The sequence below is a fragment of the Anopheles aquasalis genome, chromosome 2 (assembly GCF_943734665.1).
Source record: "Anopheles aquasalis chromosome 2, idAnoAquaMG_Q_19, whole genome shotgun sequence".
In the NCBI taxonomy this organism is placed as follows: Eukaryota; Metazoa; Arthropoda; class Insecta; order Diptera; family Culicidae; genus Anopheles; species Anopheles aquasalis.
In genome coordinates, this window is record NC_064877.1 from 32,600,001 (window position 1) to 32,612,500 (window position 12,500).

The 12,500-nt window shown below is 48.2% G+C and overlaps 2 protein-coding genes across 2 annotated transcripts in view; one reads left to right on the forward strand and one right to left on the reverse strand.

Moving 5' to 3' along the window:
- Nucleotides 1-12,500, reverse strand: part of LOC126574330 (uncharacterized) — a 120,425-nt gene that overhangs the window by 55,872 nt on the left and 52,053 nt on the right. The gene's annotated exons all lie outside the window — the stretch shown is intronic.
- Nucleotides 3,229-12,500, forward strand: part of LOC126574358 (uncharacterized) — a 9,811-nt gene continuing 539 nt past the window's right edge. Inside the window, exons 1-2 of the mRNA XM_050234509.1 lie at nucleotides 3,229-3,317; nucleotides 12,287-12,500. The exon at nucleotides 12,287-12,500 is cut by the window's right edge and continues 539 nt beyond it. Of these exons, the coding sequence (XP_050090466.1) occupies nucleotides 3,303-3,317; nucleotides 12,287-12,500 (229 nt within the window). The 5' untranslated portion in view covers nucleotides 3,229-3,302. The remainder of the gene's footprint in view (nucleotides 3,318-12,286) is intronic.

Sequence of the window (12,500 nt, forward strand, 5' to 3'; positions counted from 1 at the left end):
GTAGAGAAAGAGAGAAGGAGAGGGAAAAAAACCCGGGCCTCGCTAATACATTCGCATATCGTAACCGGCGTGGTAGCGAGGGCAGCAGCAGCCACCCTCGTGTTCCGGTATGTCAGAGCTGCATGTGAGTGCAGAAGATGCCGGGTGCATTGCTGCCAATGCGATGGGTCCTGTGAGCAGAGACAGACAACATCCGGTTCCTTCCGGGTGGCGAGACACGAGAACAAGATGATTGGCGACAGAAAGACGCGGAGTTCGTGTGCTGAGATGAAAGACGCAACGACCCCGACCTTCCCCGGAATGGAAAAGAACTGACGTCTCATCCATACACAGCCGACAGTACAGACCATACATTGTTATTGTTGGCCTTGCTCTCTGGATCACGAGGAATGCTATGCTGTAGGTCGAAAGCAGAGGGTGTAAAGGTTGGCGGCTGGAACATTGGTTGTCACACATATTCATTATTATGTGATGCATTTTCCGTCTCTTCCAACAGAGCCACGGACAGTGACACAAACGGAGGCCATCGCATAGATTCAGCGTTCGGTTGAGGATCACGTTCGGTGTTATGTCATGCCTATCGTATCGATCGATCGACTATCGCCATCCGCCCCATCAATCGAGGCGGTGCAGCCCTTCCCTGATCACTTCATGCTTGGTGAGCGTAGGGGGTTTCGGTTTTCCGTTTTTTTGATTTTCCAATCGCATACCACCACCTGCCATACCAAGCATCTGCACCCGGATCCTGATGCAGCTTGATCTGACCACGTTGTTGGAGTTTTTAATGAGCCACACAAGGGTTCCCAGCCTAGGCAGCCTGGCAGCCCTTAACAAGCGCCGAAGGGTCGATTTCATCCATGGTCGGTTCCTGCCCCAAGGCAGTAGCTGTTTTTTTTTACCTTTTTTTTGTTATGTTGCGGTTCGGTTCAGTGCTGGCGGCCATTGCACCTTAAAGGGACGGTCGGCGGCTCGCACGGGTGCACTCTGGCTTCGAATCGACAGTTGAACAACTTGGAGGATCTATTTTTTGTTTCGCCCTCCCTGAGCCTCGTTGTTGATGATTCCGAATGCTGAATGGAAGCAGCACATATCGGGCTCTGGACATTACAGAGCGCTGGTTGTGGGGGATGGAATTGATTTAATTTTTATTTCAAACATTTGCTCGGTGCAGCTTTTCGAGCGTGGACTTTAGGGAGGGGGACGCAGGGCACAACCGACCAGAGCGTTCGTTTTTGCTTCGGTTTTTTTCCAATTCCATTTCTATAATTTTGTTATCCTTGTCCAACCGCGCGATTGTGAGCGGTTTACACGGTCGGCTCAACACACTGATGCTGTAATAAACATGGACTTAATCGTCGCGTGTGCACCGCGACCAATCGGGATGAGAGTTTTTAGTTTTTATCGCGCACAGCTAGAACCGGCCTACAATGAATCGTTGCATATCGTATCGCTTGGAATTCAATTATCCAGCAGCGTAGGGAACGGAATAGCATTCAATTGATTGAGTAATAGGAATACTGTGTAATGGTGCACCCATGGCAAACAACCGCCATCATGGACTGGCACAATTTTCCCACAATTTCATACTTTGTGCGTTTGGTCGAAAATATCGATGATCGATGTATGGGTTGATCTAGTGTTTTGATTTCAATGAAGGGTTCGTTGCATAGCAAAATAACTAGGATTATGGAGTAATGGGATCCGTTTTTCGGCGAATTTTTCTCCATTTTGTTTTCAGAGAAAGGCGGATCAGATTTGAATGGAAAAAGGATATATTTAAAGCCACAACATTCGAACATCATTGAAGTAGGTTTCAGATTTATCGATTTATGAAATAGGGAAAGCTGAGGCTGCTTCCCAGCTTAAATTTTATTAAAACAATGCAGATCAAATGTAAGAATAGTTCTTCTCTTGGTTCTTTAACTATAACGATCGTGTTTAATGATTGTTTTATGCTCAGTATTGGCGAGTGGATGGATAGACTATATGGTCTAGATCTTATCTAGAACTTCTAATCTTCCTATTCTTTATCAAGCATTATTCTATTTTACTGACAGTAAAGCAAAAAGCTATTGCTTTTCGTTCCAATTTGGAAAGATAGTAATAGCTTTTCATAAGGATAGCATTCCAATTAGCATTCGTTGTTAAATATCAACTGTAAACCATTGCAAAGTAATAAAACATTTAATTTTCAAATATGAATGTATCAAATAAATATGCCTGTACCAGAGCTTTATAAGCTGTACTTTAGCATTCTTGAATATGAAATAACCATTACTTGTTCATAGCAAATAATATCGTTTTGAAAGATAGAACTTTTTGTAGCGTTCAGTATGAAGAAATGTCAACTGGAGGACACTTCCTGGCTAATAACACTTCCAAAATTTGAGCGTTATTAGGTAAAAAAAGGAAAAAGGTTGATTTAAAATAACTTCAATAGCGCCCGATATAGGCTCATAAACGCGACCGAGCAGCGATGATGTTCATAACTAAAAAGAAATTAATAAAGGTCAAGTTCATGTTCCTGGCGCGCATCGCAGGTGCCACAACCGATCGTCACGTACCACCGCCGCCGGCCACCTTGCACCGATAGACCGATCGGAACGAATCGGAAAAAAAGAAGAGGAACAAAGCAGAGCACTTTCACTACGACGACGCAACAGACGACCCCGGGATCACGCACTTTGCATGCCGGTCACGGGATCTGTGGACGGCATGCCAGGTTCGCGACGCGCGCGCTCGCTCGCTCGCTCATGCCATTTACCGTCGTACGGACCACGTACCGCGAATTTGTCGCAGCAACCCAAAAACCCGAAGCAACGCTCACTGCCTGGTAACGATCGGTAACGCGGCGATCCGCGGCCATCGCGGCCGAACCAGACGCACCGGACGGACGCCACTGGTGAGTAATTTATTTCAATTTCTCACTCTCACCAACCAACCCCGATGCCTCGAAGGTGCTGACGTGACCCGGGGAGACCGCGATACGGATTGAATGGTCAGCGCCACAAAATGGTGCGTCTTGTTTGTTGTTGTTGCGTTTGCATTTTTATGTCCCCCCCCCCCCGCGCCAGGCGATGCTCAATTGCATCGCAATGTGTCCCCGGGCGAAGAAGAAGACCCCTCCACTCTGGCACGATATCATCAGTCGAAGGGACGTTCGATATAAAAGCAGATAGCAACGGGCGGATGGATGTCACTCGATTGGTTTGCGGCTGTTCGAGTTCCCCGTGATTTCCGGAAGTGTGTGCCCGTGCCAGTTAACGAAAATACCGCGATCGCCCACGGTGTGAAGTGAAGCGATGAAATCCTTTTTGGTGAGTTGCTGCTGATTGTTGTTGCACTTTGAACATCCGTCCTGTCCAGTGCGTACTGCTAATGCCAGTTGAAAATCATCCTTTGCCTCTGCGTGATCATCGGTGGTAGCTTTTAAAATTCACTCAAAAGTTGTTTTTCGAAAGGAAAAATAGAATCAATTCGCATCACCGATCTCAGACCGAAAAACATTAAAAAGAATCCCGCGGAAAATGCCCTTACAGTGACGTTGTCCGCGTGTGCCCGTGTGTCGTGTGCATCGTGTTATTGGACCGATTGGCGCTTTTTTTATGCTACCTCCTTTATTACCGTCCAGGCCAGTCATTCCTTTTAACGTTCCACCATTCGAAGATGCTGTGACGCGAGCGGTTGGTGGAGGGAATTGAAAAACGTGCTGCGGCAGCAGGTTCTTGCTGGTGGCACGCTGGCTAATCACGTTCACGTTCCGCCTGGAATAGCAATCGCCAACGTTATGGACCCCGCTGTCGCGTGTCGTGTCATGCCGTGTCCCCGAGCATTTCTAGCCAATTTCTTTCATCGTTGGCGAAATACGATTAACATTTTACTGATGTGCTTTGAAGAGAGCTCGCGGCAAGCTAATCGCGATAATTTCGATTTGATGATTGAATCATTATTGGACTCTACGCCATTTGCGATCCATTTCGGATCGAGTCATAAAATGGGATCCACGATAGGGATGATCGTGAATTGGCCCCAGACGGTTCTCGGTTCTCGATTTTGTTTGAATGATGAAGGACCAGAGTTGGATATATTAATATAAAAGCTTTAAATTTGACGATCTTTTTAATATAACAAAGGTTTAGTCGGTATAAACATACGGCTCGCCCGTCCTTATATATTAAAAAAAAGGTTTAGTCAACAAACATGTTGCTTTCAGGACTAAAAATTTGCTATATCAAAAAGTTATTAAAATTTAAAGCTTTTACATTAATTTACCGAACTCTTGCACAACATCTTTCTTGTTAAAATTCAAAAAACGGAATTTCTTTTCTCGACTAAACCTTTCTTGCAAACATTCCATTCGTTTTAAAGATTCCAACTAGCTTGCAAATGCTGGAATATCTTGAACAGTTAAAAACGTTTTGTTTTTGCCAAACCTTTTTAAACTGTCTCTGGCCTTCCAACCGAAAAACTCCTACAGCTCGTCGAAAACACATGCTACCTCCTCCGTGCTGCCGTTCGTTATCGAAATGGAAACAGAAATCAAACCGAGAATCAACGCAGTTGCATCAACATGAATAAATAAGCGAGCAAACAAACAAAGCGAGCATAAAACATAGAAAACCGGAAAACCACGGCCAGGTCAGGCCACGAACGACAGGACTCTCTCGAGTGGGCCACGATAGGAACTGCGAACAAACACCAGCCCACCCACCACCCACCTCCAAAAACAAGAACAACAAAAAATGTCCAAAACATTCGCATCGAATTCGAGCGCAACACGGACGAACGGAATCAATTTCTAATTCCCGACAATTGGCCTCCCCCGTCCCATGTGGAGGTGCTCACTCACGGTGTTTGGTCATTTAGGGCACGCGTCCTCGTTGTGACGAGTGGCCGTGGCCAGTGTTTATCGAAAAACATCATCATCCCCAAACCGGGTTTTTGGGACGAAACGCTTCGGCCACACGGACGACTAAGGGGACGCGCTTCGATGCGCTTTCGATGCCGACGTTCGACAAGGCCAACTGGCGTGTTGTGGCGCCACCGATACTGGGACACACAAAGCTCTGGACCTGAGTACTAGCACCGGATGCTACTGGCCTTCCGCTGGCGTATGCAGTTGCGTCGAGGGTGGTAATCGTTTAAATCGGATCATTTTCATATAGATGAGGAACAGAGGCTGTCGTGTGTTCTCGTCCTGGCACAGACCTACGTACCGATGATGGCCACCGCCAGAGCGGGAGGGAAAAAGCGAGAAAATCGCAGGAACGCAGAACGGATTGCTGGCAATCGTGGGCGCGTGATTGATGTGCGTTTCCGGATGATCCTTTGCCTGTGGCCTCGAGCTCGGACCGCCAAATGCTTTTTATATGTAAATATGATGGCGCCATGATGTGTGAATATAATGCACGATCTGAAACAACATGTGGTATGGGTTTGTGGTGCCCCGGACCGGTCTTATCGGACCGTTTCTTCGGATTCCGTTTTACCACCAGAAACGGAACTGCTACAAAACACTTCTCTTGGGACAGACTTGGTGCCTTTACTGGAGGTGGAGTTGCAGGGCAAGCCCGCAAATTTTCTCAATTACTTATCGATTCGTCGCCGTCGCCATTTTAACTGTCCTCGGGGCTACTCGAGCGGAGCGCCACAGGAGTCACCAACCGATCGAGCGAACAAAAAGCCCAGACTTGGCGGACTTACTGACGGAGGGTTTTGAGAACCAGTTTTCGTCTCACCGCGCCGGTTTTTCATCCGGCTGACAGCAGGAATAAATCATGCAATCGGAAATCCATTTGTGGTTCGGCCAAAAACCGTATGTTTTTTGGGCGACAGTTTGGGCAATTGATCATGACTCCGGATGGGGCGTGAAAGTCAACCAACTTCAAGCCGAGGATTTATGGATCGCCGTTCGGCCTGTGCAATGGCGATAGAATTAATATCTTTTACTTACTGGAGCAAATATTCAACAAACGAAAAAACATGAATGAGTTGAACGCTTTACGTAAGCAAAGTAGAGAGTCTGTGAGCGCCGAGGTGGAATGGAATGCTGTGCGAGGTAAATATTGAACCAGCATTGATTGCAGCAACTTCTTAATGAGAATGCTACCCACGATTAATTATGCTGAACGTATTAAATGTTCTCGACGCGCGCGCATAATGAGTGTGTCTTCCCGTTAATGATGCTGATGCAGTTGATTCCGTTCTGTTTGATGGCTGCATTTGGGATGTAATAGAGTTTCTGGCAGAAGAAAGCAAAGGAATGAAACTAACCACTAGTTCGCTAACGAAGCGATGTCATCAACCGTCATCGTCGACATCAGTTTCACATCGCGCTCCTCAAAATGGTTGCCCCCTTTTTCCCGATCGAAGACTCCGATCGCTATGAACAACTAGGGATGGTGATGGTGCTGCTGGTAGTGAGCTTCCGATTGACTCATCAACTTTTGATTGCAACCGCAATCAAGGCAACCGCTGCTCAATGGCAACGCTGGCGAAAGGAAAATGGATTCCATAACTAAATGAGGGGAGGTTCGAATCGCAGCAAAAAGGGAAACAAGCGTTGGCGAAAGTGAATAAAAAAAACTACGCGTGCAACTACGTAGAGGAGTGAAGGGGGTTTGCTCAACTTTTTAAAATTTGTCTTCGACGGCAAGGCGCACCAACGTTTCGCCTCGGTTTGACCCCTTCATTTGAACTTCCCACACGACCCTTCAAGCAAACTTCAAACGGATGAATGTTTTCCCAATCATCATTAGAAGTAGATTACAGTTTGACAGCAAAGACACTCCAGAGGGCAGAGGGTAGAGGGTAAAGACCGAAACCGTTGATTAAATGTAGTAGATGTTGGAGTGGGTCTATGGAAGGGCGAGTTTTTTTTCTCCGCAAAATGGTGCACGTGCTTGCCCTCGGTCCTAAGTCAACAGCTGGCCACTGTGTGTTTCTCCTGCGCCTTGATAACCTCGGTGTGTGCTACGGTGACATAAAAACACCCAATTGTTTCATTTCACCATTCCACCACCCACAACACCATTCGGGAATTGTGTCACCGACCAACTCTGCCAGCGCCAGCGACGCCTCGAAACCACAAGCGGCCACGCCACCACAATGAAAAAAAAGCACACCCTTGCGCTGAGATGTTTGTCACCGGCTGTGGCTGCGGACAGACAATTATAAGCGCACGGCTCGGTAACCAATTTGGTCAACCATGACCGCCACCGTAGATCCGATCCAGATGGGTTTTGGTCCAGGGCCGGTACCGGGAATGTCATTAAAATTTCACGCCTTCACACATTCGCACGCACGATTCGGGGGCTAGGAGGAAACGAAGGATTGTTGGTTTTCCTTCTTCCTGGTTTTTTTTATATGCTGCTGTTTTTTTCTGTTCGTTTGTTTCTCCGTTTTCCACGTATCCATTGCTTCCGAGTATCCGGCCGGTCACGGACAGATCATCATGGGCAGGATCTGGGACCGAAATTAAGGGATATGTCCGTATTGGAGTCGTGTGTGGGCTCAGCCATCCGTTTCGAGCATCAGATAAGTCCAGTTTAACGCACAGTTTCCTCTCTTTGGTCAGTAGCGAGTACTGTATAGATGAAGCGATGGTTTACCGTTTAACAAGGACACTCTTTTGCTCTGTAACTCGTAATTCGTTCAAAGGTTGTTGGGGTCGTTTGCAGCCAATTGGTTGCAATACAGCTTCATCGATTTTGTTGCAGACTCCGGACACTAGCTAGCAAGCAAGTGGGCAATCGAGTGACCATAAATAGTTTGCTGGACTTTGTTTTTTGTTTCGTTAGAGTTTGAGTTGAGTTTGAGAAATGGCAATTCATTGTAACAAGAGAGTGTAGAAGATCATTAACTTCAACTTACAGGACGACCTTGCCGTTCTCGACAAATACTTTACTCTTCGTCAGTTATTCCCGCAGCCAAAACACTACCAGCAGACTGTCGTTGTGCTGGTTATTAAACACTTTCAAGATCGACCGATGACGAAGGACTCTTATCCAACGCATCCTCTTCCCCTGCGAGGGCAACCTGTGGCCACAATCACTATCCTCAGCATGTGCTGCAAGTGCTTTACACTTTCCGCCGTTGCCTCTGTCTCAACGCTTCAACGGCTTCTGACACTTCTGAGCTGCCACTAGCTACGGACACTAAGCCGGGGATGAGATTTATGCTGGCATCGCTTGTACCTCTCGACCGCATTTATTGTTCGAAGGCGCCCGTGAAGACCGTGGAAAGAAAAGCGAACGCAAAGTTTTTCCTCACGAGCAACACGAAGCACGACACGTTTTGCCTTCATACCATCGAAGGAGGCATGAAGAACGCGAACACTCCGCGCTGGTGGTTGTTTCGCTTTCTTCACGGTTCGCGCCTACCACTTCTTGGTCCTACGGATGGTGCCTCACCGGGGGTGGGCTGGTAGATCGCGGCGGGTAATAAATTTCATTTCGGAAAACCATTTTTCCACCCATCGAGCCCGACACGCGCCAGGGAGGGAGATGGTACCATTGTTACGACGGTGACGGGCCGGCAAACCAATCAATTGAAGCAGCTCCCGGAGCTCCCTGCCTTGGTCCTCCTTCTGCTCTGTTTGGCGTAAAGTTGGTTAACAGCAGGACGCGGGATTAATCCTCCCGCTTTCGCTGATCGCCTGGCAACCGAAGAACCCCGGTCGGCTGTTGCCCATCAATCCAAGACGGCGGCGGTGGACGAGCCAACCGTGCAGCCATTTTTCTTTCCGGCAGCAGACACATTTAAATAAATATCGAACACACCGTTCCGTTTTCCGCGGAGATTCCAAAGGTCACGACGAGGGATAAGACGACGATGGCATAGCGAAGCGAAGTGAAGGATGCTTCGAGTTCGAGGGGGATGGGAAAACTTCCGGCCATTTTTCTTCGCTAGCCTTCCCCCGGACGGTCCACGTGAGCAGCTCATCTTTGCATCGGGCAACGGATTCACCTCCGACAGAGTCCAAAGCCATGCCACCTCATTTGCATGGGATCTTGGGGCAACAAAAAAAAAAGAAGAGGCCGGATACCGAAAGCGTAGCCTCATTTCCGGGAAGCTTTCAGCTCGATCAAACACTCCCACCGCGGGTGTTCCTGTTTCCTCTTTGTTGGCGATTCTGTTGCTTCATTCTGTTGAAAATCAACCGATTGAAAGTGACAATTTCGTTACAGCCACTGATTAGTCGCAAAAGGTAGCGAGCGAAAGGAATGAGGCGGATGAAGCGAAGGGGGAAATGAAAGGATTTTCGCTGGGGATTTGGATCGGATTTGGTTCGACCACCGGTCCCGTGACTCCATCTGGATACCGGCGCAAAGCAACGCCGGGGATTAAGCGATGAAACCGTCCAGAAGGCCGGAAGTCCTGTAGCTACACCTGCGCGCCGCCGAGCCGTGGATCGATCGATTATTTTCCTTTCTTTTCTTTCCGCCATTGTGGATTTGTGCTTTTTTTTATTTACAAAAATGTCTTTCACCGTATTTTCCCGCCCTGTTTGTCGCCAATATGGTATTTGTTTCGCCCGAACGCGCCTCCCGTGTGGATGGCGAGTGTTTTACGATTCTCCGGACCACCACCAGCACCAGCACCAGCACCGTTCGCCTTTCACTGGCACATTTCCGCGCCACAATTATGTGCCTCGACTTTACTGTCGACTTTAATTTTTATGGTCCTTTCAATTTTGCCCTTTTCCGGTATCTTTATGGTGGGCCTTTTGGGGGGGGGGAACGGTTACCCATTGACGTGGAGTTGGCCACCGTGCGCCATCGGTAGTTACGGTGTTTTGCGCCCAAAATGGTGGGATGGGAATGGAATTGATGTGCTGAGTTTAATTCGGTGTAAATTACTAAACAGAAGCTAGCGAGTACATTTGTTTTAATGTTTCACTGTCACTTAGAAGGAGAACTCGGGAAACAAACAGCTGTAATCCTCGCGTCGATGCAGCGTTTGCTTGCAGCAGATGATGAACTATAAAACTTTTTTCTGGTTTATTTTCAACCAACGATTTTTTCAATACTACCTAAGGGTTATAAAAAATACTACAATCAATCGCGTAGGATTTAACGATATTTGAAGGCGAGTAAGTTTGTAGTATAATATTTAAAAATCATCATTATTATGTTGATTTTTAAATATCATATCATCATTATTGTTATCATTATTTAAAAATTGTAAAATGAAACACAACATCATATTTATCACCATAGCGTATCAGTAAAAAGTACAATCGATACAACAATCGATGAGTGATTAACAAGTGATCGCCAACCACTCGAGCCACCCCAAAATGCTCTCCATCGTGAGCCATCTACCGTGTGCGGGCAACTCCGGGCAAAACAGTAATCGATTTATCTCGATAATTCCATTTAGCGCCAAATCAATGGAAACTAATGTGAACCGAAACGGGCGCGTTGGCGGACGCGACGCAAATTTCACAAACTTCCGGCACACTGCGACGCGACCATCGACGGATTAAATTAGCCGGCACCGGCGGGCCCAGCAAAGCTAATGATGCACCAACATCAGAAAACAACCGCCACGGAAGTGCACCAACAATGTGCCAACAATTCGCTTGCACTGGACTGCAAATCTCCATTTTGCTGCCACGCTAGGCCACGCCATGGTCGCACTCATGTGTTTTCCTTTTGCTCGCCGCACGAATGCATTAATCCAGCGCTCGCGGCCAGCCGACCGAACAATGACAACATAACCGAGACACGACACGTAATATCGTGGCCTGCGGTGCCGTCGTCGTGCACAAAAGTGCATCCAGCCCCGGGTGGACGCTAGCCAGGATCCGCCACTTGCATTTCAAATCAAGCCACACGCTCCGCGACAGCGCTATGTGTTGCAATAATGCGAAACGATTTTACAATACGGCTCGTTTCGGTGGCCGACGGGTCAGGTGGTGGTCAGTTGGCTCCGGGTGGGGGTGCACGGACGGTTTACGGTTTTGTGATGATGGCCGAAAAACCTCCCTCGGCGCGCGTGGCCACCAACGAGACACGTGGATGGCAGGATTTTCATGGTGGGAACAACATATCGGGACACCGAGATCGTCACCGAGCGCATTAATTGGGTTCGCTTATCGATGGAATGCAGCCCAGGCCAGGCCAGGCCAGAAGCTAGCAGAGCGTCCAGTGTGCCTCACAGCGGAGGTGGCTTCTGACCGAACCGATTTCGGTCCCATCGCCGTCGCCATCGTCGGTAAACAGTGCATAATGCAAATTTCCCAAAAAGCCACCCAACGATGCGCTGCCATGTTGGGCGCCATGTTTTTGCTATCTTTTTCCAATGCGGAACAGCCCCAGAGCGCGTTGTGTTGGACAGGTCTTTGTCGATTAAAACAAAATGAAACCATGCGCAGAGGCATGGGGTTTGAAGCGAGCGAGGACACAACCGAAACTGACAGGTGTTTTACGGAGAAGCGCACAAACAACACGGGGGCGATGGTGGTTTTTGTGGTGGAAGAAGAAGCTCCCCGGGATAGCTTCGCTATCGGATGTAGCTTGTAGTCGGATGTATCGCCTGGCGACACACGCATCGCACGCAATCACAGGTATACTAGGGGGGGAAAGGGTACGCATTTGACGTTGGATACCGAGAGAACGCTATTCAATGTAGCGCCATTTTATCGTAGCGAACAATGACAGGCAGCCAAGCGGATACACGCTCGCTCGCGATGACACTAATTCGTTTTCGTTCGTTCGCTTTGCTGTTGATAGATCGATCTTACTGACGATGGTGGCTGGTGCTTCCCAAAAAGCGAATGTCCGAGCTCTGCAACGCAGGCAGCAAACAAATGCAAACTAATTGCCAGTGAATGGCGCTGGCTTAGAATAAAGCTTCCATTCCATGCACGTTAATTTTATGCGTCAGATTTTCGGTCTATTTGACCAACAGCTGATCGTTACTGGGCTCTTCCACGAGAATCAGGCTAACCCGAAATGTTTGATAAACATCGATGGGATTTGGTCTTTTGTTTTGTTTCGCGAACTGAACGTCGATGTAAGGCTTAAAGCTGAGCACTTATTTTTAAATATAAAACATAACAAAGTAAATCACAACAGCGATGAGATGATATCACCAAAAGGGTAAACCAAGCGAACTAATCCCAAACAAATGAGTTCACAAAGCAGCGCATCAATGGACGCGTCTTGGAAGGCGAACTCAAGCAGTTCCACTCGCAGGACCGGATCCCATTCCAGCTCTTCACGCACTGACGCTTCTTTTGTTCTTTCCGTCCTGCCCCTTCGCGCTCCCTCCCACACAGATTCTGTTTGCGTGCGGCATCTGCTGCGTCTGTGCACGACCGGAACCGGAACCACCGCGTGGTCGCATCTTGGCACCGGCAAAGCAACAGCAGCTCCCCCAGTACGAGTACGGTGCCCCGAAGCCCGAGTATGGTGCACCGGCACCGGCGGAAGAGTACGGTCCACCGGTCGCCCCGCCGCCGACCGTTTACGGACCACCGGCCCACGAGTACG